The sequence below is a fragment of the Coturnix japonica genome, chromosome 4 (assembly GCF_054131305.1).
Source record: "Coturnix japonica strain WE chromosome 4, WE-NBRP24, whole genome shotgun sequence".
Lineage (NCBI taxonomy): Eukaryota > Metazoa > Chordata > Aves > Galliformes > Phasianidae > Coturnix > Coturnix japonica.
Window position 1 is genome coordinate 35,072,504 of NC_140666.1, and position 25,809 is coordinate 35,098,312.

The window sequence follows — 25,809 nt, forward strand, 5'->3', positions numbered from 1 at the left end:
TCCACCTGGTTCTGAGATGGAAATTGTAGAAACACTAGAAATAATAGTAATAATCAATTTATGGCCATTTCAGGCTTTTTAGTGCTGTACTGGAGCTTTCTGTAAGTGCGTGCTCTTAGCTGTGACAAGACTATTTCAGTTATTTCAGGAGGAAACCCACTCTCAGCATCACGCACAGCTTGCCCTCTGGGCAACACCACTGTCATGAAAATGAACAATGAGTAACAAAAAAGTCAGAAACATAAAAAATAAATATCACATTTATTTAAATAAAAATATACACACAGTGTACAATGAGCATGGCTTACAGACAGCAATGAAACAAAAATGCTAAATCCTGATGTATAAAGAGGATTGAATTGCTTAGTTGTGCTTTATTTCTCTGAACACATGCACACAACCTGGACTGAAGTCCTGCTAATGCCATCATGAGCCCCATGTGCACGAGAGTGTGAGAGGTGAACATTACAAGGAACAGCTACACCAAATGAAAACAGGTATCAAAATAACTTGGGATTTTAGAAAATTTGAAGCTGGACACTTCATAAACAAAACAGAGTTGCTACAAACTTTTAAAGCCCTTTGCAAGACAGATGGAAAGAATACAGAACACTGCAGTTGGAAATCCAACTTCAAGCAGCACTGCCCCAAATCTCACCATTCCAAACCCTGGATTCTGAGCACTCAGGTATTATACTCAGATTTCTATCATGAATCTTATTCCCTGTTAGCACACAAATCCCATGTTTTCTGCTTCTGCTCTTTGGAATATGGGTACATTGGTTAACAAATTTCTTCTATTTTTTAATTATTATTATTATTTAATTCTGAATTATTAAATTGCTACTTTTTCTCCTTCTTGAGCAAATCCAAAATTTTCATCTTGAATCATAAGTATTATGCTGAAATTTACTGTTGTGGCATGTTACTTATTCAGATGACAATAAGAGAATGAAGCACTTGAATGCAGCAGAGCATAAGCTGAACGCTCGAGCACCACAGCAGTTCACAGGTTGCATGAGTAAGGAAAAACTTCAACATTCTGGAGACTGAAGTCTGGTTTTGGTTTGCTTGTTTTTAAATGCAGTTCTGTGAGTTTTTGCTTTTTAATGTCCAATTTACAAGCTAAGATTGTGTTTTAAAAAGTTGTAAATTTAGTTAATGCATTTTGAATGCAAACATATCCTCTTAAGCTGCAAATAAGTGACAGGTAAGAAGCAAATTCATGTCTCATGGCATTGCCTGTACAGAACGTTTCCCTTTTACAATAACAAAGCATAAATACAAAGATATCATTATTTCAAGTTTATAACATAGCCAACTCACACAATATACGTTTAAGTCTATTAATTGATTACAAATATTAATTCACACAAGTAATTTTGCTGCACAGTTTTTAATGCAATTTATATCTTCTACCTGTTGTTGTTAAGTGCATTTCCCGCTCTTCATAAATTGGCCATAGCATTTCGTGGAACTTGTGATAAAAATACAAATAAGAATAAGCTTATTTTCAGGAAGTCAAAATAGGCATAATATGCAGAGAGCTTCTAATTAAAACATTCCACTTTGTACCTAAATTCTTAGTGATTATTTAAAATACCAGTAGACTTTAGATCACTTACAACCAGTGAACTTTAACCCTGATTGATTGTTTTAGACAAAGTATTAATTTCCTTATTTTACTAAGAAAAATGCCAAAATTTGAACAGTACAAAAACTAAGAATTGTTAGTTCTTAGCAACATTAAGGCTCTTTCCCAGGTAACACTTTGTCTCTTTCAGCTATCCTGTTATATATTTTGTTCCTCTTAACACATCTATTTTTCTGTATTCCACTAAAATGCACAAATACACAACAGCAAAATCAGGTAACAATTAAAAACTTGTTTCCTAATTGCTCCATAAAAGCTGAAGTATAAACTGTAATAAAAACATATTAAAAATTCCTCAAAAGAAGACTTCAGAAGCAAGAAGATCTGACTGCATAATCATGTCAAGCCTATACACGTTCGGTATTAATTCTAACAGTAATATAATCATCTATGAGAAATAAGTATTTTAATTTTAAGTCAAGCAGATATGGAACACTTCCCATACATATGCTGTTAAATGAGCATGTTTCCCTTAACTCTGTGCAAACAGTGCAGCTTTCTAATGAAAATTTATTTGCTGAATTCTGCTTCTGCATAATTCATTGATATACAAGGATTCATGTAAGGTAAACCTTGGGATGATTCAGCTCCTCTGTTGAGCATTCAAGAGACAGACATGACTTAAAATGTCTTCTCTACAGAGTGAATATACTTCAATTAAACTGTCAACCTGTAGCAAGAAGATCTTTGTTTCTTTATAAAAGACAAACCAGAAAAACACAAGTTGTGAATCCATGATTAACTGACAACTCTGTTTTGACAAGACAGACTGACTGACTAAACTGCTGCAGACACATGGCAGGCAACGACAAAACGTAGTTGAGCCTCCTTCAGAACAGAAGCAATAAAGCTCTTCCAGGATGCTTGGAATTGTGTCAGGTTTTAAAATAGTCTTAGTGACCGACCTACAACACGACATTTCAGTGAAAACACAGGCATGAAAAAGTTCAGCCTTATTCAAATCAAAACCCAACCTGCTCTTCTGTAATGGGCCAAGCCCAGTGAAGCATGTTGCGTGTGCAACATTACCATAAAAAGAACTGCAATGTTCAGGTTTTTGGCTTCATTGATGAAAACATTTTAAATATAAAGGTAACGTTATAGTCAAAACAATTTAGAACTCTAGCAAGATTAAATGCCGAGGCAAGATCTTGAAAGACTGTTTTCTTAATAAAAAAGAAATCTATAGTTTTTCATATTTTGAATTTGACAGAATTCCCATGGGGCTGAGATAAAGAACTGTAAGAAACAAAAGTACCCACAAGTGAATACTGTCTTTGCCTAGAATTTCACAGGCAGTTTCAGAATCTCTTTAGGAAGGCCATCATTTGTACTGTGTGTCACTGGGATTATTTCAGAGGTGCCTAAAGAAGTTACCGCTTTTTCTCTGCTCTACATGTAATGTTTCTGTAAGTTAGTAATAAACACAGCTGGAATGGAGTGAGGTATAGAGTAGCAGTCAGACTGACAGAACAGAACAGTACTTTCCTAGGAATATTTATGCTCCATAAACCTGCAAATAAAATTTTGTGCAGACCAGCTGTGTAATATTTAAATGCACACAATTTTATCCGCACATCTACCCATGCACCGAGTAGTGCCTACTGGTACATGACAGGAAAAGTCATAGCATTATATTATCATCTGCCTATAATGCACTGATAGCTCTTCTGGCACCTACTGTTGTACAGTACATTCTAGAAGAGGAAAGAAGTCATTCATGAAACAATATTCTAACGGAGACTTAATATGAATAGACAACAACTGTACAGAAGTCCTTTTTGAACAAACTACTTCACTTAGAAAAAATGTTCCGATTAGGAAAATATGTTGTGTAGGTGAATTCTTGGCTTCACTGAAGTCAGTGCATTAAAATGAAGATCCCATCCTGACATACTTCTACACGTTCCAAAGCCTCATCTTGAAAATATACAAAAGGGGTTTAATTCTATGCACAATAGATAATTTCTACGTAACCTACCAAATAGATCTTGAACAATCAGGTGCTTAAGCAAGTATTTTTTTACTAGTACAGTTACGGATTTATACCCAGTAACAGGTCTTAACAGATGTGAAAGACCAAATTGTAATTCACTATGCATCAAGATCTTGGACTTCCATAGAAGCAGGCAAACATTTATCACTTTATCCATAGCAACAATTTCCTACCAATACTCAGATTTCCAGTGCAGTTTAATTTGGGTAGAATCCTTACACTTCTGCTCTAGATACTGTTTTCTTAAAATAAACACATCACACTAAGGTTAGTAACCAGTGGACACCTGCTTTTTGTTAACTGTATTTCTCTTGGGGGGGGAGGGGGCGGGGCAGAAGAATGCAATAAATAGAGAAAAATAGAGAAAATTAGAAAACACAAACATTATTTGCAAAACACATTTCAAGACTAACACAAGTTGGCAGATGCATTAACATTCACTTTTAAAGCTCGTAGTTGTTCTTTATCCTACAGCATCTACATGCAGCATTGCAAATTTCTTATAAATCAGCTGCAAAAGCTAACTAGTCCTAATACAAGAGGTTACTGTAATCATAACATTTCTCTCAGACTTGATAAAAACACTTTTCTATAGGCAAACAATATATTAATGCCCATATATACAAGTCATTTTACCTGTTGTTGAGGAAAATTTAGTTTTAAGGTTTTACTGTGAACAGGAACATGGCAGGTTAGATATAAGTTGCCTTAGTTGAAGAACTAATCCACAGAATCACAGAATGACCCAGGTTGGAAGGGACCTCAAGGATCATGTAGTTCCAACCCCCCTGCCTAGCACGGCCAATCCCTCTGATTTCAGTGTCATTTATGTGCAAGATTAAGTGAAACAAGTTTGTATTTGGCTCAGGTTCAGAAAGCCAAGAAAGATACATCCGAATGAACTGCAATAAACCAGAACTCAATTACCAAAATTACAGGTAGTAATTACTAAAAATATATTGTGAAGTTCCCATGCTTATAATAAAGAAGACAAACGTAATAACCAACATAGTATTTAGCCTAGGTATTAAGAGTTGCGTCTTTCATGAAAAAATCCATGGAGGATTTAATTATTACTGATCATGACCTCAGTGCTTTGCCAGTACCAGAAAACATCATTTCTGGCAGGAAGAGATCCCTTAATTCGCATCTCAGGCTTTGGTTCAGAGTCAGAATGTTCCCCTACAGACTGATAACATCAGTTCCTACTGCAAATGACATTTCCCTTTTTAATCTTCCATCAAGCTGCCCCAAGACCTAATTCCCACTTGTTGTTGAGTCATGCTGAGCTTCAAGTTCACAAAGATAAGTTGAATGTATTTGGTTTTGAGAATATCTAAATCACCAGTATTTTATTTCATGATGACTAACTGTTGTTACTTTTAAAATGTTAAACCTCATAAAATAACACCTCAACTGGTTACACATTCCAAATTATTAAGTCATAAACAGCAATTTTTATATTCACTAATTAGCATGGTATATGTTCCTGAATACATTTTTGTTAAACTTAGGTGTCAGTTTTTCCATATGTCCCTTCTGGAGGTCTGTAGTACTTTGGGAAAGCCATCAGCTGTATCATGTTGAATGCATACTTTCTGCATTTGACATTCTTCAGTACATTCTCTATGCGGCATCCTTCTCTAGTGAAAGGGGGAAAAAGTACAACTTCATGAAACACAAAATAAATAAATATGCTTTATTTGTTCATTGCAGAGTTTCAGCAGCAGTTGAAGTAAAAATAACAAAGATTCAACTCTACATTTTTGTTTTCCACAAGTGATGATACATCTTACAGAATTAAATCTAAGGCCAGGCCCAGTACAGTTATTGCCCTCAGAAATAGGTGATAAGATTTCTTTCCCCCTAATATATTTGCCCTTGAGGTTTAAAGTTTAGTTAAAAAAAATAAAAAATAAAAAATAAAATAATGATACATTTCATTCTAATTCCAGAAATATATTTGCCTTTTAAACGTTATACTTTTTTTATCAGATCGTTTACTACATATGTGAGATTACAAGTTGCCATAAAAATGCGGATTCTAGGAATAAGGCATTTTATGAAGTCTGGCCCTATAGATTTCCGATGGAAAGTTTCATCTCTGCATCATTTCCCCTTTGTTCAGTTTTGCAATGAAAAGAAAGAGAGAATGGCTCTTCAAACAGCCCAATCCGACTCTCTGCTTTATAAAGGAAGGATGTTCACATACAGTACAAAAGTCACAAGTGCCAAAGTGGTGCATCAAGACATAAACCAGACGTTTTAAAAAAGAATATAAAAGAGTCTTCAAAGCAAATGCAACCAAAGCAACAATAACAATCAGGTTAATCTAACTACAAAACAGAACTTACTATATTCCACTTAGTTACTTGACAGAAAAAGGTTAGTTGTAGCAAAGAAAGAATTGTTTCTTGAACAAATAAGATCCGATCAGCTAATAATATCAATGAAAATAACACAATGAAAGCAAGTCTTACAAACCACCGCCCTGTAAAATTTGTCTGGGGGGTCAGTCTGTATTGTGCAAATCCATTTTTAATTTTGTTAGACGAGTTACTCTGGAAAAAGGGGTTCAAGCATTCAGGATTCCACATCTTTTGTATACACAGTGACAGCATTGTAAGTGGGCTTTCTTTGAGCTAATTACAGTGGGAAAGCTTTACCATGAACAGAAAGAGCAAATCAATTCACTCAATGCATAGTATACTTCTTAGAGTTCAGAAAAATTAATGAAAACATTGGACATTTCAGACATTTGTATCTTGAAGATGATTCCTTAAGGTCTGAAACTGTAGAAATATTACAGCATAATTTATTTTTTCTAAAGTAGTTTGTTGTTGTTTGTAGAAAAGAAAGGAACACAAGTGCAGTTTATTGATATTTGGCTAATAGCAAAGCAAGACTTAAAATAAGCCACACGACCAGCAAGTGTGAGCTGACAAGCAGCAAGGCGACAGGATAGAAGTGTCGAGAAGTTGGCTTGTTATCAGTTAGACAGCCTGTTTCGGGATCATCCGAGTCATTCAGTGCTCCCTGGGTTTGTCTGCTGTTAAATAGGGGAAGTTAGGAACAAATAGAACAGCATTTAAACAGCAAAGAAAGCCAACATGTAGGCATTTTGACAACAAAGCGAAACTACATGGCCATTCTGATGAAAATCATTTATGCCAACCACTTGCATAGACTTAGTACTTTCTGCAGCTGACAAAGGAAGCATGATGGCTAGATGGCTAGCATCTCTTTAGGCCTCCTAAGTGCCTTAGGGTAGTATTCACTTAAATTATGAGATGAACTATACCACCATTATAATGAACATACACAGTGAACAGAAATGAAATAACAAAGTAAAGAAACAGCTAAGGAAGCAAAGAAAAAAGATCACAAATGTCACAACACGGCACTGACAAAATAATGTCTCCATGGTTTTCACAGGTTTTTCAGTCCTGTTTATTAGTGACTAAGAAATATATAGGCAAAAATAGAAAGGCCACACGCTCCTTTTTGAAAGAATTACAACTATTCAAAAATAATTTTAGTTGATGGTAAATCGATTTCTTAAAATATTAATTAGTGCTGGTGCCTCAGCTTTGAAGTCAATGGCATTTGTTCTTATTTAAGGGCTCACACCTGCATTACCCTCAGAAATCTACCTTGTACCTTGTTCAGAGCATCTACTGAGGAACTAAGCTGCTCACAGTTGAAGTCTCTGCAAGCTGCATAGCTGCTTCCCTATCAGAGCAGCAGGGATACTTTCAAGTCACCCCCTGTCTTTTCTATTGTAACACAACTAGCTTCTAGACAAGTAGAATTATACACATTTCAACATCACCTCTTCAGTCCCCTCTGAACTTATCTTTATTTGAATGTGCTCAGAATTCCTGTCCCTGGACTTCCTTTGGGCAGTAAGAATAACATGAGTTCTATTTTTCTATTTACTATGAATATAATTTTTATTTTTATTTTTATTATTTTTTTTTTCTTTTTCTCTGTCTGGACTTAAGAATACATCAGATTGCAACACAGTCCTTTTTCAGAACTGCAAGTCCCAGGTATGCTGTTTGTCAAGAAACAAAATACTAGCAGACCAACGAGACACTATAGGCCGGTAAAGGTAGCATCACACAACCTCATAAAAATGGGAAGTAAAACAGTAGTAGCCTTTCTGACTTGCACATTTAAAAGCCACACTGAGTATGTAGAGCTAAGATAGCAAAGGAGGCTCAAGAACTGCATTTCGAGGTGGGATCCTGGGAAACGTGCTGATCAAAACCATTCCTCACATATTTTTCCTTTCAGAGAAGCCTTTAAGTATAAGCTATTCATTTATTTCTTAGCTTTGAATTTTCAATCTGTAACCCCAGCGAAAGATGATATAAAAATTGAACCTCCAAATGTTTGAGTATTATCTAGGCAATTACTGGTGCCAGCATGTCTGGTGCTTTTAATTTGGATAGAATTCACACAGTACTTTAGAGAAGCAAAGCTATGTTTTGCTGACTTCCTCAGTACTGTGGCTTACACTGAAATAAATAATTGTGTTCTGTATCAGACCACTCTAGTTAACACTCTTCTCTTAGGATCCACCCCTCAGAACTTCCTTCCCCTTCTGCTCACAATGATAACGTTATCATCTGTGATCAGCCATGACGACTCAGTATATTTCTCCTCACTAATTTTCTGCTTCATCATGTGTTTCTACGTACTTCTGAAAACACGCTCTTTGCTATTTTTCCTTTTGCCTTTCTTAATCTCTACAGGAATCCTCCAAATTGGCCTCCTCAACCCTTTAACACTCTTCCTCCTCCCTTTCCCAACTCTTTGAGGTGAGCCTCCTGGTTTAAGCACACAGCCTCATCAGTTCCTCCTCAGTTTCATATCTTTGGCGCTTTGAACTGTTCTTTTGGATGTCTTCCACCACAAACTTCATGTATGCTTATAGCAGAGCTGATGCAGAGACTCAACTCCCTTTTCTCTGAGTCCATCTGGGCAGCAGCACAGCTCAGTATTCAGCAAGTTTGCAATCCACTGAATTTGCCACTGGTTAAGCATTTCTTTATGGAGAGTATTAGTTTTGCATGCTGCAAGTTCATTCTAAGCAGGCTGAGCTAGATGCTTGCAGGGTGCCCCTACGGGGATGCAACCCGCCTGCTTCTGTAGAGTGTCCTGCTCTGTTTTACTCCATATCTCACTGACAGCGTGACAGTTTTTCATCTATGCTTCTGAAACTCCCATTAGCACCAGTGAGATTTATGCAGTTATAACGGAAATACAGACAAAAGCCATTTGTTCTTTTTTTTTTTTTTCTTCTTTTTAGTAGAAAACCCTGCAGTACATTTGTTCTTTGACATACTGAAAAAGAATGATCAGTGTCTTTCAACACAGTAAGTCCTTACCCCCCAGGAAAACTGCTGTGAACAGCTGATGCACAGGGACTTCTGTTCTACAAATTAGTCACATTATTCTATGCATGATTTGACAAGACATCCTCAAAATAGAGCAAGGGGATTCAACTCCATTATTAGCTACCTAAGAACAAGGCTGAGAGGAATACCCAAACATGCTTTTAGTTTAAGAAGAATATTTCAACATGAACAGGTGGTTTGCTAAGCACTGCTAATACTTCTCAATGCACTGCAGCAACATCTAGCAAATCTTGAAGTGACTGAAGTATCTCCAGTGCAGGAGTCAAGTTAATGAGGGTTATTGTTTCTGGTGATGAGAACAAGGGGCAATGTGCAGAAACTGGAACACAGGAAGTTCCATGCTAATGGAAGGAAGAACTTTACAGTCACGGAAGCGACTGTGATGGAGCACTGGAACAGGTTGCTGAGACAGGTTGTGGAATCTCATTCTCTGGAGATATTCAAGACCTGCCTGGATGCCTACATGTATGACCTTCTGGAGGGAACCTGCTTTAACAGGGGTGGTGATCTCAACAGGTCCCTTCCAACCCCTGCAATTCAGTGATTCTATGAAGAGAAACAAAGAGAGGACCTCCACTAGGCTTCCTGTAGCGTGAAAGCACTGCTTCCCCTGGCCAACCAAAATCTGGTGCAAGTTTTACTGCATCGAAAAGCATGCATCTATTTGGTGCTATTCCAGCTTGATTTCTTTGCCTCCTGGTTGACACAACACAGCCAGAGCAGAATTATATCTGACTATTGTGTTGTGAAGGTATAGCCAATAGTTTTAGATGGTCTCTCCACCACAAAACATACTTTAAGAGCTCATAAGTTACACCAAATGGAAAGGTAGAAAGCTTCAAAAAATTATTAAGTTTGTATTGCATGCACAAGCTTCACTTTAAGAGAACCAGTGAAAGCTTCTAAATCCATAACATCTGGGGTCATGAACACCTCTCTAACTTAGAGCATAATTTTTATTCATTTATTTTGAAAATTGTTTATTTGAGTCTTTTAGCAAAGCACAGATAACATTGTGGCAGCTGAGGGTGCTCGAAGTTTAATGATGATATAACCATTTCAATCTGCTTTCTTTCTCAGTTGTTGTTTTATCATCTTAAACTCCTGTTGAGATAATACTGCATGCCTGTCAAATGATACAGAGCAAAACAGCAGTATTTTCTATTGTCTTTTAATTCAGATGATAAATTGAAGCTGCAAGCAAATTGAGACAATGAAAATGGTGTGAGGAAAAAAAAGAAGCCTCTGAGGATTCCTTTTCAAGTCAAGCACACATATGAGGGCACACTGCAGTTCTTCATTACCAATCACAGTGCTTGGCCATCCCTGCACAGTGTTTTTGGCTGAGACATCTTAATACTTTTCAGCTTTGCTTCTCCTGGTAGAACTTACCCAGATCCTGCTGTTAATGATACTAGAAATGCTAAATTTTCCTAAATCTGTGCTTCAGGTAAAATGGCTATGCAGCCTTCTATCAACACAAGCATTCCCACACATGCTAGCAGTGACTTCAGTCTGAATTCATGCCTAATAGCACAAATACTTTGGGGAATTTGCCTCTTTTCTTTTTTTTCTCCTTCAAACAGACTGAAGCAAGCAGTTTCTCGGCCTTCTGGGCTCTTCTTGTCAAACGCCAGTGCTGACTTAGAAAAATAGCAAAAGTGAGATGCTTCTTTTCAATCCCTTCCAACAATAGCAGCAAAGACATTTCTTCAAATAGAACTGATTGCTAGCAGTTCTCAGTCTTATACAGTTTTGCTAACTTACTTCCTCTTCTTCAGGCTATCACAATTCTGAACTTTAAAGGAGCTTCTCTTAAGAGTTTTCTAAACCTCTCTCAAGATTTTTAGACAGAACACTGTCTGCTTGCTTTTTAATATATATTTTTTAAATTTATTTTTAAATAAGTTGTTGGACGAAAAGCTACCTCATTTCTGCATTATTTCCGTTACTGTGATTCACTGCAATGCTCCAGTTGTATTAAGGAAAATATCCATAGTTTCCATGTACAGCACTACAGCTCTAGGAAGGCAGCCTGACCTTTCTCAAAGGGGGAAGATGGGATCCTCATGAGCATCCCATGGCCATAATCAAAATATCACCACAACATCTGAAATAATGTGACTGAGAAGGAAACAAGTAGATCTGAGCACTGTCCAAGAGGAATGCTGAATTAGCAAATTCACTTAAAACAGGTAGAGAAATACTGGGCAAAATCTCTTTATGGTGAGAGATACAGTTGGCACAAACCTCCAACAATCTGTGAAAGAACAAAATCTGTTTCTGCACCATTTAAAATGGAATATGTAGGAAGGGAACCACCAGAAATGTTTTCTGCATCAACAGTCTTCTCAATGACTATTTTTCTTGTCAATACCTTAAATTCTCCTCAAATCTAGATGGCATTCAATAAAGTAAAAAATGCTAGAAATCAATTTTTTTGACACTTAGGTGATTCCACAGTCACTACTCAGATTCAAAACTACTGGCAATACTGAAACAGAACAGCAGTCTCATATCTAAGTATACTGATGAATTTCATCAGTGATTTGCAGGGAGCCATTACTAAGCACATAGCAACAATACAAAATACCTCCTACTGTGTGCATCACCTTGCCACGCTAAACCTCCCTCATCTTGTTCTACCTTCGATAAAAGAACAGAACACAATAAGTCAGCTGTAAGGGACATACAAAGATCATTTAGTCCAACTATGACCACTGCAAGGCTAAACAAAAGCGAAAGCATATTGCCTGGGGGCATTATCCAACAGCTTGTGACTGCTGACAGGCATGGAGCATCAGCCTCCTCTTTAGAAAGTCCATTCCAGTCTTCACCTCCTTCACAGTAAAGAAATTTTTCGTAATGTGCTGGGTGAATCTCCCCTTGTACAGCTTTGTGTCATTCTGTACTGCAACTTTTTTCCCCGAGACCTATCTCTTTGGCCAAGATCCTCTGTTTCCCTACCACATTCACCCTTCCCTTGTTTAATATATTATATTCTAATAATTATATTGTTTACATATTTAATGTATTTATTTTACAATTTCATTATCTCATGTGCTCTCCTTCCCCTTTTCACTTCTTAAATAACACGTGGCTTGTCCACTGATTTTGACAAGGCAGCAGAATCATTTTGTAGCCATAATAACCTGATACTTAAATCTTTAACGATACAGTTAACCCGTGGCAATTTGTTTGTTTTGCATTCAGACCTCTAAACCTATGGTTACCTAGTCTTTCCAGAGAAAAATATTCAATTTTGAGGTACTTGTCAGAATCAGTAATATGCTGGAAGTTCAGCTGTAGTCACAGGTTTTAAACAACAGTGTGGACAGGCCATGATGATTCAGTGAGAAGCAACAGGTTGATCAGCACACTGTCCTGAAGTACTGAATAAATGGCTAGGAGATGCTTGGTTTCCACGCACACAACTACATCCTACAAAGCCCTGTTGTACAGCGCTCATTTACTCTTTGCTAGTGTGAATCAAAGCATCATTTGTTGGTTCATATGACTACAGTTTAATATCAAAATCAGTTCCTCAGGTAGGTATTTTGTCATTTAAGAAACCTAGACATACAGCACTTTAAACCTGCCCTCAGCAGTTCCATATCACTGAAGCTGAACAGCAAAACCAAGTTCACTTTCAATTGCCTGTGTTCCCTTCCATGACAAAAGAAATCACCTACCACTGCCTGTCATGTGGGAACTGTCCTTTGGTTGTGCCAACCTCAAAGCTGCCTGGGAGAAGGCTGGTCTCTGCTGTCCAGAATGTGCCAAGAAAAATTTAATAAAATTACAGTATAAAGTAACTAAGTTCAGGTGCTAAAAACATTCCCCAGATGTCTGTAATTTGCAGGTATGGACAGAGGCTACAAGTCCTGCACAGCCATGCTGGTATCTTGGGAGAGATTAGTTTTCAGAACCGAAATTGTTCACAGGAGAGCTTATTTACCTGTCAAGACAGCTGGGTGGTTTTTGAAACATGATTTTCAATTATTATTATACTTCAAGTAGAAGATTTGCTGTGTTCAAACACTACCAATACTGGCGTGCAGTATTATGCATCAATTCTACAAAAGTTTCTCTTTTTATCCCATCCCAAAATATGATTCTAATAATCTTCCCAGACCCTCTTCTATAAAGTATTAGGATTATGTACAAGCAAAATTCTCAGAATAAAATTCCAAAGTCTTTCCTGAGGAATCTCTCTCACAATGTTTGAAATTCAATCCCATGTTCAAACAAAATACAAATGCGACTTATACCCTAGTGCAGGAACAAAGCCAACAAAAAGAAACAAAAAGCCAACCAAAACCAACCCATAAATCAACTTTCAGGTTTCAGAGTGATCTGAGAAAGTGGGAAGTGATGACGATGATGATATTCTTAAAATAAGTTTTGAATCTAAAGATGCTTCCCTTCCAAAATGTTATGGCACTGGTATTATTGGCTACTGAGTCACAATTTTTCCCAGCGTGTTTACGTCACAGTAAGAAAATTCTACAAAGGATGCAGTTATACATTTAGCTCAAAGAACACTGTGATACATAAACCTGCGATCAATCCTCTCTCACACATGACTAATAGGATCTTAAATACTTCTTGTTGATAATGAAAAATCTTCATGAATCATCTCTAATCTTTTGACAAAGATTTTCTAGCCCTTTTTCCCTGTGGCAAAGAAAAGTGGCAAGGCTAATTTAAGAAGCAGAAGAGGCATGCTGGACAACTGAACAGCCATTCATGAAGAATGGCACTAAAATCAGAAACTAATTTATAAATGCTCAAATTTATGGATAGAATGAGAGAATTAAGGTCAAAGAGAAACGCTGGTGTAAGGCAAGGATCAATTATTTTATGTTGCATTTGGAACTCAGATCACTTCAACTGAGGAAAGTGTTGAACATCAATAGCTGTAAATTTGAATATTCTTAGTGTTTTATACATGCAATTTCAGATTGATATGCAAATAAAGGGGAATGTCACTGCTTCTGATTAGTGATACCAATTCATACCATCCTCCAAGGGATGAAACAATGTGTAAGTTCTAAGATAAATCACAGGAAAGATCTGACAACTGCTTTTCCATCTCAAGCTAACTGCAGATGCTTTCTACCAAAATACTGATAGTGGTGCTTTTTAAAAAAACACACACCATAATGTTTAAGAGCTGATCTGCTGTGATCGCAGCACTTCAGAGTACCACACATGCCACAAGGTTGTGTTCATGCACATAGAGACTGGTAAAGTTTAAAAGTGCACCTAAGCCTGATTTCAGTCAGTGCACAAGTGCTGGAACCAGCAGCAATATGTGCAGCAAAGAAAATACTACTTAGGCTGTCACCAAAATGCAAAGGGAAGTTAGACACCCTGGAAGTAAAGTATCACTTAATTTTGAGGTAAGTCACTGACAGATAGGAAAAAAAAAAAAAAAAAAAAAAAAAAGCAAAATAACAAACAAAAAGTCAGTTTACATCTTGATTTGATCAAATATGTTTAATTATTTTGTACTATAGATCATATTTTCCCAAGAGAATTTGGAAAATATTGAATTTGAAATATTGAAATATTGAAATTTTCCCAAATTCCAAATTGGGAAAATTCTCTTGGGAAAATACGATCTATAGTACAAAATAATTAAACATATTAATTAAATAAACTTAAATACTTAAACTTATTCACCTATCACGTAAGACTGTTTTATTATGATGAAGCAGCAAGCCAGCAGTGCTACTTGAGTATTTCCTCCCTTCTTTCCCAGGAAGAAAAAAGTAACGGAATGGAAAGGTATAAATCTTCCCTCCCTGAGATGGTACATAGTTATCTCTAGTCTCCAGTGCATTTTTTCCACTGTTGTGTAAACTGGTTATTTTGTAGGCTGGAAGGGAAACAGTTTACGAAACATTTCAGTGAGACATCATCTCATGATACTCCCACGTTAGATAAACACTGCACCAATTTTCCAGATAAACTCTGTCATTTAAAATATCTTGTGTTCCTAAAGCCTGGCACTGCATGAGATTGAGCTGGAGGCAATTCCAGCATCTCCTGTTTTATTCTCTGTTCATGTAATGTATTTCCCAAGTACTTAGTTCTGAGAGACATTAACCCAGGTATTACTTGTGTTTCTGGTTATGGTTTTCAAGAATTTGCCCTGAATAACTGTGAGCCACAGGTGAGGTGGTTAAACAGAAAACTTCACTGCAGACAAAAAGCAAGTAGGTTGCTAATTAGAAACACTTCATTTCCCTAAACGCACATTACAAGGGCAGGCCTTAAGGAATTCTCCTTCCCTTTTAATGCACAATAAATACTAAAGCTCTTCAGAGCACTTAGAACACGACCCACATGAACTTTCTTGAAAACACCATGTCCTTCCCGAGCTCTGAAGGCTATGCTGGCTCTCACAGGCCTCTCAGGTGCCTGCTCTTGGTTACAGAACCAAGGAAATGAGCAGCCCTCTGGTCTGAGTAGGTTGCTGCTCCCCTTGCCTTAGGACTGTACCAGTGTCTGCCACACAGCACTTAAAGGCTTCTGGTAACTGACCAAACTCCCTCTATAGCATGCATCCATTGTGGTGGTGAGAACATAGCAGACACCAAGACTTACAAACTGCTTAAATAATCTTCTGTCATGAACAAATACATATACAAACAGATACACTAGAGTATTTAAAAATATACAGTTTTACTTTCAATTAACCTTTACCAAAAGCTAAATCAGCTTCCTATCATCTTACCAGAACACAGCTGACACATGTGAAGTGTGCTGGAATGATGCTCATTTTATTTTATTAGTATTTCATTACATGTTAGTTAAAATTGAATTCCGCAACATGTTATTAATGCACTGCTACTGAGGGCTTAAATGCAGTCAATAAAACACAAAAACTGCAATTAAACAAAAAGAGTAATTTTTAGAAAATATTGCTGACTAGATACAAGCATCGCTTGTTATCAATATGCACAGGGGCAGGGCTGGCTTTTGCACGGTTTATGTACCACTAGATTGATGACATCCTTACACTGTTACAACATGGGTAAAGCATGCAATTAGCAAAAATGCTCTAACCTGTTCTTGTTCTTTGCCTGAGTATTTAAGGGCAGTAGATAGATGATACAAAGAAAGCTAAAGGCATGTGAGTGCAGGCCAGCAATTGCACATGTCAGAGAAGTCCGTATATCAACACAGAGTATTCTGCTGCATGAGATAATAAATGATGTTTTCCCAAGTATGGTTATTAGAAATGAAATACATGCAGAACACTGTAAAAATTTTTAAACATGATAATCTAAGCTGAGATGAAATTATTCTCATCTAATGGAAATTTCAGTGGAAAAAATGACAGGTTTCAATTGGTTCTATAGTGTTCTCTAGCACTCAGGATAATTAACAATTGAAGAAGTAACAGACAACTCGAGGGCAAGGCAGGAGTGAGCTACCAAACATTTGTTCCCCTAAAGAAGAGATACTTTATTTGCAAAGCTTTCTCTGTCTCTCTTGCCTTCAAATGATTAGCTGCATATTTTTTAAGGAATAGTAGCTATAATGCTTTTAAAAGTAAACACATCAAATCACCGTAGTAGGAAAATGAGAACATCACTCACTGAAGCACTGAAATAGCGTTTTGAAAAAATAAGTTTGATAGATTTATCTATTTAATACATTTGAGTATATGCAAAATTCACAGTGTTCCACAAATGATTTAAGCTACAGTAACTTTGTGTCTGGGAGAGCTGTCGAAATATAAAGTTAGCACCCAACGCATATGAGGAGCAATTTGGGATAACAGTATTTTAAATTCGTTGCTATTGCTGTCTATATAAGCAAGGAAGCTTGAAAAGAAAAATAATGGGGAGAAAAAAAAAACAACCAAAAACAAAGAAAGAAAAGAAAAGGGGGACCTTTACCCCCAAAATAGCAAAGCATGAAATAGGTTTTTTATCATAGGAAGTAAGTAGACAAACAAAGGAAGCAGCCTGAATAGTGCACTGGGTGCCAGTTAAACAGTAGTTAAATTAAAAAAAAAAAAAAAAGAAAGGCACCACTAAAGTAACTTTCCTGCTTTCCCTGAGCCCACAATAAATGCTTTAGTGCCCCGTGCTTGATATATATTTAAAACACAATGGGTAGATTGCTGATGCCAGAAAAATTTCGCTTGTTTTTTTTTTTTTTTTTGTATGCCCTCCTCACTCTGTTTTACTTTCAGTTACTATGAAGGATAACTACACTGTGCACTAAAGCAAATCCTTGAAAAGAAAGCACATTGTGTACTCCCTGACTTACAATATCAAGTACTTTGCTGCCAGACTTTGCAGACCAAGCTTAGAGCAACACCAGGATGAGCCAGAGTTCCCAGGTAAGGTAGTTACCCATCTACCAAGGTGTGTACTGGGGACTTAAATTCTTAACCTGGATATTCATATCATAGTTACCTGTAGTTTTACAGCAGAATCACAGAATCACAGAATGACCCGGGTTGGAAGGGACCTCAAGGATCATGTAGTTCCAACCCCCAAGAAGAAGCAGCTGGATTGTGAGCGTTTTCAGAGGTCAAAGAGCTTTGTAAAATACTGGCTAATTGCCCATTTAGCTTTTGTATCTCCAGCCCATACACAAGGCTACCAGTGCAAAACTACCAAAATGAATGACGGAAACCTCAGATTTCCTTTCCAGCACCACAGATTATGTTGAACTTGATGCCTAACAGCGTAGGCTTTCAAGCTCACTTGACTACAGACTATTTTGAGAGGAGAGTCTAGACTTTTTTTTTTTTTTCTGTAGTGTGAATAAAAGAAAAAGATTTATGAGCAAGCAATTAACTGTTTTGGGCTATGTTACAATGCGGTACAGATCATTAAGCTCTCCAACAAGACTATTTCTCTTTTAGCATTCCACAGCCAATGAAGTATGGATAGCAAGTTTAAAGTTTTTATTTTTGCTTTAAAAGATCATTTGACTTTTCCTCTCCACTGCAATACATAATTCATTTAATAAACTTTATAGTAAAAAAATGACTAAAACCACTGTTCTATTCAAGGATTACAATTCAGATGAGGTCCATTTAGTTCCATTAGTTTTAACATCCGTGTTTCAAGTTGCTGATTACTTCAAAAGTAGCTACTGTGGTAATACACTGCATCATTTACAAAGGAAATTGGATGCTTGGTGCATTTTGAAGTGCAATGGGAACAAAGTGGTAGCATTTGTATAAAGGAGCCCACAGTAATAATTTTGATCCTGTCTGGGAAAAGGTCTTTAAGTTCTTGACTGTGGACTCCCTATTCCATCTGGCTAGGTACTGCCACACAACTAAAGTCCAAATTTGGGAATGGTTTGTACCATGTCTATGAAAAGTTAAATGCATGGTAAAAGGATGCTTTTCAGTTTAACTCATTGCACAGACCACTTGTGGAGAACAGACTTGCCCAAGAAAACTGATCACATCACCATGAAGGTCTGCATATTCCTCTGTTCCTGTGGTATGGCCTGTACTGCTGCTTGGAGAGGAGATAGGATGGACCAACAGAGACCTTGCCCTGAGGGCCTGCTTCTAGCCAGTATTTGTTGGTGTTCTTTTGACCTTGCTAGAGTTTGTATGTCAGTTTATTTTGGGGGAAGGTGTGTGCCAATTAGTACATGATGTGTGTGACACAAGCCAGTATTTCAGAAAAGGCACTCACGACCAAATGCAAATAATATAAAGGAGATGGTGGCAGTTATCATCACAGCATCCACTGGGCTGCACAGCTGGGATTGTACAACACCTGTGTGTTTTGTTTTCTAGGTGCTTTTAACTGGTTCGATAATTCTCTGCTCAGAGGGTCGCTGTCTGCCTAACTCATCATTTCCTAGAATTAATACATTAGTCACAATGTTTTTATTGTTTTTTGTTTGTTTGTTTGTTTTAAATCAAGGTAGATCTCATTCAAAGCTATTCACATAGTTGAATTTCCAAACATTGAATTCCACTCTATTAACTGTGACAAGAAGTTAAAGCAGAAAATTTCAGTTTTTAAAGTGCTTAAGAGACTTAACACAGACCACTCCTGTACCTCAGAAATACCTGTACAGTGTCTGTGCACAGTATAAGCATGCAGGAGAGAATCAAAACATTGACTTCATTATCACCTAATTTCAAGTTTTACCTTGAAATTAAACTTAAATCAAGACTGAAATGAATTTTGTTATCCCAGTTGTGTTGCACAGACGATGCAGATGATGATTCTTTCTGACAGCAGAAAGAATCATTGCCTTTGGGACTGAAAACAGAATATCAGGTACAACTGTCACAGAGTAATTTCAACAAAATCAGCTAATACTACAAATATCATTTGTTCTGTGTGTTTGCTCAGCACCCTCTTACTAACAAATACCTGTAGTCTGAAAATGAGAAAAAATTCTGAGTTAAAAACTGCAACGTATACTCAAGTTTCCTTATTTTCTTGGTGTTTCAGTGCTAAGAACAATAGCTACATCACATCATAGTATGAAGAGACTGAATTTTCCCAGCACTTGTACTTCAGCAAAACCTTCATCTAAGAACAAGCATTTGCACCTGAAAATGTCGAAGTTGTGGAGACACGCAACCCAATGTCTGCTAGCTAAGTTTCAATTGCCAGACAAGGCATGCAAAACAATCAGAAACCACAGTGACAGAAAAAAAGAAGTCCTCAAAAAATTGTTTCTTGGATGTACAAGTATGTGTCAAGTTTCTAAGTCATATTTGAAAATATATTGTCATATAATAATGCAGAAAATTGAGACAAAATAAAATGCACCACTTCCTACGTTTTCTTTGAATGACTGTATGTGTACATTCTGTACAGACCACCATATATAGGAAGCAAAACTCTGCTGTATGCAGACTTAAGCACCATGAAAAGGTGATTTCAATTCGCTTCAACCAAAAAAATTTATTCGTTTTTAATCTACCTTGCCACACTAGTATTAGCTAAATGGGTCAGCATTTGAGAATATATTACAAACCGGAAAGAATGAGGCATTAGGAAGTGTCACACATTCCTCAGGAAACAAGTCAGCATTACATCTTTTTGGTTTTAAACTCTTAAACTAGACAGAAGAAATCTTACAGATATCTATCAATGCAAACAAGTAGTAATATGGAAGTAGGATAAAGTGTATTCTACGTGCATTCTGATTACAAGAAAATGTGAAACGGCAAGCATTGAACATGTCAAAGACTTTAAAAACCTCCTAGAGGTTTTTAAAACTGTTATAACCAAGTTAATAGTCTCTTCTAGAATTCCAGAATCAATTCATGGATTGCTGAGACTGAACTGTTATGGTAGTCCTTCATTTTTAGATGCACTGTGATGCAACTTTGATCATTTCAAACCAGCAGAAGATGCTTTTGACATAGTGTCAGTTTATCTGTTTTAGTGTTCTATGTAATTGCCATGTTATTACATGAAGCAAACTTGGAAAACAGATCCTGTCATTCTTGATTAAACTAAGTGCATAACACCAGCAACAACAAACAAACAAACAAACAAAAAAAACAACTGCCAATCAACCCAGCCTAAAAGCATTGATTTTCATTTCCTGCCCTACATGTATTATGATAAAAACTGCACAGCCACCTATTCTGGATATTTGGACGTTCCCTTCTTATGCCTGTTGGAACAAGATAAGATGGTGCACTCCAAGTTGCTCAACAAACCTTTCTGTTGCTGATTACTTTGTATTCTGCAAATGTTCCACTGTCAACAGTTACAAATGAGTTACAAATGGATTTAAATAAAAATCAACAACTCGAAGCAGTGATTTTTGCAAAACGCATATGAAGCAAAATATGGTTTTGACAGGGATGATATATTTCCACTGGACCTGCTGGCTTAATCCAAACATAAACTGGTCATCAGATGATCTTAAGACAAGATCTTTCTTGTAGATATGTGACCAGATTGCGCCTCAATCTTTTTAAATAATCTGAACAAATTACATCACATCTGACTGCTGACTGGAGAGGGCTTGTGGTGGATCAGATGTTGTATTTAAAAACAAAACAAGGTGTAGGTCACCATTTTGCTCCTGGTAATAATTAGCTGCTGCCTTTTTAGACTTTTGCTTCACAAGCAAAGGTCACATGTTGGTGCTTGGTGTGAGGGGAAAGATTGCAGCTGCCTGCGGGCATGTTGACTGAGGTCAGATTAAGTCAGAGAAGGGATAAGAAACCTCAAAGCTGATTACATTCTCACCACTGTTAGGAATAGGCAGTTCTCACCAGTGTCTCACAGCCAAGTCGCAGAGACACTGTCAAACAGGTAGGCTGTAGCATGAGTTTGAAGCTTCTTGTAAATCTTAAATCCTTATGATGAATTAGAGGAGCAGAAAGAGGAGATTCCTTATAGACATGGAAATGCTGCAGTTGGGCCCCAGATGCCTGTTCCACAAGAAAGTCTATGAACCATGAAAAAATACAAAATAAAACTAGCCCTTCTAACAAGAGATATAAACTGGATTTCAGACTCCTTCACTGAGCTATCTGTAATGGCAAGCTTAATTTAGTCCTGTCTATAATGGTATTTATATGAAAATTACAGATGTTGGTAATAATCCCAAAGTTATAAAAGTACTCTCTCCCATGTGCTATTTTTCTGCAGCAAATAAAACAGACTACAAATAACTGATTCAAAAAAGAATAGAGATACTCCTCATATCACAGTACTGTGAAATCTTTTCTACAAGAATAAGTGAAGCTTTGGAGTACCACAGAAAGGCAGATCCATTTCATTAACTGAAATCTAACAAAGCCTGTTGGGATCTAAACCTTAAATAGCTCTCCTCTTGTTGCAGGGAGTGGTGGCTTCCTCCCTACCCTCTGACTTCCCCCAGTCTTCCTATTGCTATGGATTATAGTTGACAGTTAAGCTATAAATTCTCTTATTTGTATCCCAAATTTATCTCTGAATGATCCAGAATGCAGAGTAGCAATATAATGCTGCTAGCTCTAGTATTTGATCCTGTTTCAGCCAACTGGTGAGAACATCACAGAAATAGGAAATCCCTAGGTAAATATAGTCCAAATGGGAACTAACTTCTTTGGTCATTGTGGTGCAGTTACTGGGACTTCTGCCACAAGGAAACACTAAGAGCCTTGCTGCTGCTAAATCTTTCAGTGCTGCTGCAATGGCAGCTTGTTCACAAAAGGCCACTCAGCAACTCATAGCTGCTACAGAAAGTAACAAGAAATCATCACTAAAACTCATTCCCAAACTGAGTATGGCTACTGTCAAAGGAGTTAATGAATAAACAAATAATTAATTCACTTACAGGTGGGAGTGCTGGAGAAAAAGAAGCAGGAAGTACAGCAAAGACCAAAATGAAAACAAAGCAGGAAGCTTGTGGAAGAAAACTGGAATGGAGATGCGGGATGAGACAAATGATTATCAGAGTGGGGAGTATTCCTAGAAAACCAAAGTCAGAAAAGGCATTAAGGGAGTCCAAAATGAGAGTGAAAATAGACCAAAATATGTTAACTACCTTCTATATAAGCCAGATAGAGCTGCAACCTGACACTGCATCCCATTTCTCCCAAAGAAGAGCGGTTTTCTCTTACAAAGCGTCCTTTCTAAAACAGCAGTTAGTTGCTGCTCTTTTCTGCATCTCCTCCAACTTCTCCACAATCTGCACTGGCCAGCACTGCAGGAAGTTACCAGCTTCCCCTGCCCATATTATATTATTTTGAGAAGAATGCAGTTTCAGAGATGAATAAATTCTCGAAGAGATTGGATTCGTGATAATTTTAACCAGCTATTGTATGCTATTACTACCCGCTTATTCTCCTAATTTCCTGCTCCTTTCTTATCTGAATTTAAGGCTTGGCAGTGCTGCTTTTCCTGATAGCTTTAGCTGTACATGGTCAAAGCCAGGGTAATTCAGCTGCAGCTCATGGAGATTTAATGGGTAATAAATATGCATGCAAGATTTCTCTTATGAAAATCCCACAATCCCTCTGAAAATCTTAACAGGAATGACACATAATAGGAAAGAAATCTATTTTCTGATTGCAGGTAATACCAAGTCTTTCATAGAACTTCTGAAAAAGAAATAGCATATGCACTAAAGCAAGTACTAAATGAGAAAGCAAATTTTTTGTATATGGCTATTTGGACTTTTTTTTAAAAATTGAAAATTGAGTCATCATAGTGTGCACCTGGTAATTAATTATGCACATTTTCCACCATCTGTGCTGAATAAATAAAATATTCTCTCAGAAGGAAGGCATAGCTCAATTCCCCACACTCTCATTTGAATCAATATATGGTAAATACTAATATTGGCTAGGTAAGAGACCATTTACTATGTCAATATCTCAGCGAGGAAAAAAAGAAGTACAAATTAGAGCAGGACAACTCAGAGTAGGTCAAGTTTCTATTGGAATTCCATTAAATCTTTGGAGAAAGGCATCGTGCATACTTAGTCAAGGGCCAAGGACTCCAACAAAGAAAAAAAACCAAACCAAAAACAGCAAAACATCTTTCTGGTGGAAAAATAACTTCCCCCCCCCCCCCCTGTTGTCAAAATTTAGAGACAATGTGCATTGTTCTTGGTATGACCACCTCTCCCTGGTTTGACATGAAAATCAATCACTTACTTCAGAAATTCTCATTTACTTACTACTGAAAATGTTAGTGTACCAGTCAAGTAGCCTGGGTTATATCCTTAAATGTCCCTTGAAAATTGTGGCAAAAGTTTTCACTTGAACACTTAGTCTCCCGTGAACAGCTCAAGAATATTAACACAAGTTCTAGGGGGAAGGGCATCTACAATTATTGTTACATGGTGCTTTCCATTAACATTATATTTTTGTCTGTTCGTTTTGAACAATGAAGCAAGTTCACAGTGTCATTGAATGAAGAAAAAATATACTTTCTTCTGAGATGATCACTAGAGTGGCATCAATATTCTGCATGAAAGTAATAAATGTATGAGAGACCTAACCATTTTAAGACCCTGCTCCCACAAGAATCTCAAATCACCTCCTCTTAACAACGACTCGTTTAAATTCAGCAGGTACATGTTTTGAGGATTTAATCTATGCTAAACAGGTTGCAGGGTAGCATGTGACTTTTTGTTGCTGTTCCTCTCCCTCACAGTGACCACCACAACAGGAAGCCAAAGCAATGGGGCAGGGGAACTGTGTTTGTTCTCTGTTGTTACTGCAGACAGTGTCCATGCACTGAAGAGGAGAAGAAAGACAATGACAGCCACATACATCACACTGAGGAGTAAGGAGAGGGAAATACTGAAATGATAGTGAAAAGGAGGAAAGGAGTTGAGAAAGTCCCCAAAAGAGAGTTCTCAAGACTCTGACTGTCATGTTCATCAGAAATGTTGAAATGAGCACTGGGAAGAAACCAGAGAAATGGCATTTAGGAGCAAACAAACTTCTCTAGTCAGTTAGAGAATATTCCCTGCAAAATGTGGACTTGAATATCTAGATCCAATCTTTGAAATACATTACAAAATTAACGACCAGTTTTACTTCATTTGCCCATTAGAAGCTGGAACATCAACAAAATCTTTTCTGAGCCTGTTATGATGTAAATGCTTTCTTTTCTTTTTTTTTTCCCTTGCCATTTTTTTCTTCATGTCTTCAAAAGTAGATAATTAAGGATGCATTACTAGTAAGAATTTTGTGAAGATCTTATATCAGAAAGCTTTAGAATTAATACATCCTGTTCAAGTTACTGTTTAATATTCTGAAATAGTTGTCTGAGATTCCCTTCCTCCTTCCAGAAAGATGTTCAAGAAAAGACCTTTACTCTAAACAAGTCCTTGATGATGCCAATTGCTTTGATTCTTTTTACACCTTGTTGCCATCTTGCTCAATTATATTTTCTTTTCTGTTACATGCAACACAACCTGTTGGCTATTAAAAAACAAACAGCACTTTTGTTTTAGAAAAGAACATTGATAGTTGTCTCTAGGCATCAGACTGAACTGTGCTGTCACTTAATACATTTCAATACATTTGACAGTGTAAATATTTCCATTTGAAGTTTGTACCTCATAATAAAAATGTTGTTTTTCTCAAGAACCATAGATCAATGAGAAAACCTTCATGGGAGAGCCTGGCTTACAATGAAAGATTACAAAACTTAAGACTTTCAGAGAAAAACAACAAAGAAAGGGAAGATCTGATAGGTACTGAAAGAAAAAGTTAGAGAACACATGCTTTCTCTTCTGCATAACCACTCGTGTTCCATCTACTTCTACAAGCTCACAGGAAGTGAGTGAATAGAGTGAAGGCCACAGAATAGGAGAAAAGTCAAGAAAGATCTGCATATGGATGCCTGACTCCCAATCTGCTCCTGATTCCTAGGCTGTAGGAATCACAACACTGTACTGTTTGGCATAGGCATTTCTACAGTAAAGGTCCTTGAGATTGAACATCCATCTAGATCATCTTTGGGTGATTAAAGTGCAATAACTATAGTGTTAAAACCATCCCTCCTCAACTTACACATCTTTAAGATGATATTTAAGAAAAGGTACCTTCAAACATCTGTTTGAGAAGAAGCAATTTGCGTCGTAGTTAGGCCATCAAAAGTCCATACCTTTTTGCCCAGACCATTCATTCTTTCTACTTGCTTTTCAGTATGATTTTTTTTGATAGGCCATTTATCTAAAATCATCTGAAATATCCTTGATTGGTGTTTCAGATAAAAACGATGTCTTATGTTGAGAGAAATTTTATA

The 25,809-nt window shown here is 37.0% G+C and overlaps 1 protein-coding gene and 1 long non-coding RNA gene across 19 annotated transcripts in view; one reads left to right on the forward strand and one right to left on the reverse strand.

Annotated features, from left to right (window-relative positions):
• Nucleotides 1-242: 242 nt before the first annotated feature.
• Nucleotides 243-25,809, reverse strand: part of INPP4B (inositol polyphosphate-4-phosphatase type II B) — a 248,411-nt gene continuing 222,844 nt past the window's right edge. For 12 of the 18 annotated variants that reach the window (XM_015861149.3, XM_085544944.1, XM_015861145.3 and 9 more), the window contains one exon: nt 5,336-6,699. In XM_015861149.3, the coding sequence (XP_015716635.2) occupies nt 6,525-6,699 (175 nt within the window). In that variant the 3' untranslated portion in view covers nt 5,336-6,524. Of the gene's footprint in view, nt 5,294-5,335; nt 6,700-25,809 lie in introns of those variants that run through there. The other 6 variants (XM_015861150.3, XM_085544945.1, XM_015861147.3 and 3 more) reach the window with 3 other exon arrangements.
• Nucleotides 17,302-19,885, forward strand: LOC146761025 (uncharacterized). Its single transcript, XR_014945278.1, has 2 exons — nt 17,302-17,441; nt 19,540-19,885. It is a non-coding gene; the product is annotated as an uncharacterized LOC146761025 (long non-coding RNA).